The sequence below is a fragment of the Anneissia japonica genome, unplaced genomic scaffold (assembly GCF_011630105.1).
Source record: "Anneissia japonica isolate Jap-2015-1 unplaced genomic scaffold, ASM1163010v1 scaffold131_len961581_cov171, whole genome shotgun sequence".
In the NCBI taxonomy this organism is placed as follows: Eukaryota; Metazoa; Echinodermata; class Crinoidea; order Comatulida; family Comatulidae; genus Anneissia; species Anneissia japonica.
Window position 1 is genome coordinate 475,212 of NW_022750285.1, and position 2,139 is coordinate 477,350.

The 2,139-nt window shown below is 29.6% G+C and overlaps 1 protein-coding gene across 2 annotated transcripts in view; it reads right to left on the bottom strand.

The window, feature by feature from the left end:
- Nucleotides 1–974: 974 nt before the first annotated feature.
- The window catches only part of LOC117121279 (leucine-rich repeat-containing protein 15-like), a 16,082-nt gene continuing 14,917 nt past the window's right edge, over nt 975–2,139 (bottom strand). For both annotated transcript variants that reach the window (XM_033266412.1, XM_033266413.1), the window contains exons 9-11: nt 1,816–1,884; nt 1,618–1,692; nt 975–1,090 (exon numbers count right to left, since the gene is read on the bottom strand). In XM_033266412.1, coding sequence (XP_033122303.1) covers nt 1,015–1,090; nt 1,618–1,692; nt 1,816–1,884 — 220 coding nt within the window. In that variant the 3' untranslated portion in view covers nt 975–1,014. The remainder of the gene's footprint in view (nt 1,091–1,617; nt 1,693–1,815; nt 1,885–2,139) is intronic.

Sequence of the window (2,139 nt, forward strand, 5' to 3'; positions counted from 1 at the left end):
TACAAACACTTACCATGAGAAAATGTCCTGTATTCTAGTCTGCATGTACTTTCAGCCAATCACAAACCTGTATTTTGTGTGTGGACAATGAGTGGCCTTAATTTATATCAAAACTTAGTATTACCATTGGATCTGATATAAAACAATATAACCATTGGACCTCCGATAAATCGTACAGAAATGTAGTATTTATTTAAAATTGAAACGGTATCTATCAGTTATAGAATATACAAACGCAAACTTATTATTTTCAAAGGTCAAATATGACGTTTCCTGGCATTTCAGAACAAACATATTCATTAAAGTAAATATAAATATACATATTGCGAACAATTTGAAATTAATTTCAAGTCTGTACGACTAGTATTTACAGAGATATGAGCATAGAAGGTCAAAGGTCAAATCGCCAGAAATGGCATTTCCGGCCATTTTTCAGCAAAATGTTCCATTAGCGCAAATAGTAATATATACATTGTGAACATTTTGATCTGATCTACCATCAGTGGTTGCCGAGATATAAGCACCAATATCACAAACCGCCATTTTTTAAAGCGCCCCCCACGAGTGAAAAACGAATCTACAAATTGGACAATAAGCTGAAAATTGTTTGCTGTGGTGTCATTGATCACATAAAAGTGAAAAATCAAACTTGGCTAAATAATTGAAGTAAGGCCAAAAAAATGACAAATGCCTCCTGACAACCAATAGTAGAAATGGGTACCTGGTAGAATGGTATGGCATTGAAAGTTTTGGTTGTTCGCGTAAAGTAGCATCACTAGGGATACTCCTTTGGGGGCAGAGATATTTACACAAAATGTGCCAACACCTTTTATATTCTCGATCAGATTGTAATAGGCGCTATGTAAATTCCAATTCCAATTAGAAAAAAAAATATTGGTGTATCCCTGTTTTTATATTATATATCACTCTTTGTATAAGCCTATAATATTAAATTATGTAACAATTAATCAGTAAATATACAGGCCTACTTAAAAAGTGTATGCTGATCGATGCTTACACTGTTGAATTTGGTGCCAGATGGGACAATGATCCATGTTCCATATCTTCAATTGGATTATTAAATATATAACTAAAAGACAAAAATTGTTTTTATTGAAGTAATACTTAAATTAATTAAATTATCAGTTGTTTCAAAATGAGTAAATAGTAAATAAAATATAAAACATTATTTGAAATGCAATATGTTCATATCATCATCCTCATCATCATTATTATTAAAAATACTGTTGTTATTATTATTATTGTTGTTGTTTTTGTTTTTGTTGTTGTTATTCTTATTTTTATAATTATTATTAATATTAATATTATTATTACTAACATAATTGAACTAAACATATACTACTGTTAGTACACGATGCTTAGCGATACAGGTGTTTTAAGTAATGATTATTCATACTTCTGCCATGCACAACTAATAATTAATAATAACTAATAATTAATAATATTAATAACTAATAATAATAAATGAATAATAAATAATAATAATAATAGGCCTAATAATAATAAAAATAATAATAATAATTATTATTATTATTATCATTACTACTACTACAATTATTATTATTATTATTATTATTATTATTATTATTTACTTACAGATATGTAAGTGATCCGATATGTACGTTGAACATCTCACTTGTAATTTTTGTCAATCTATTTCCGTAGATATAGCTATAAAAACGAGGTTGAAATTGTAATTGCATAGCCAGTCAAGTGATCCACTCAAAGAAAAACTATAATGATATCAATAGTATTCGTTTTTAATGGGTTCGCCAGTAACGGAATTTTACTTACATAACCTGGAGGCTGGTTCCACTGAAAGATCCATCTTCTATATATGATATCTCATTAAGATAAATAAATCTGTATTTGTAAAAATCGAAGATGTTATTCAATCAATGCAAATGGACCAACGATAATAGGAGAATATAGACTAAATTTATATCTTTATAATCAAGGCGGATTCGGGTTCGTTTTTTTCCTGTAGTTTCTGCCTTCCGTCAAATGGTCAAATATTTACTCCGCTCGTAATAGGGGTCTTGTGTCAGCGGACAAAGGTAATAATTTTCCCGGTTAGTAAATTATGACCGGGTGTGATACCCTTCTCCCCCCCCCCCC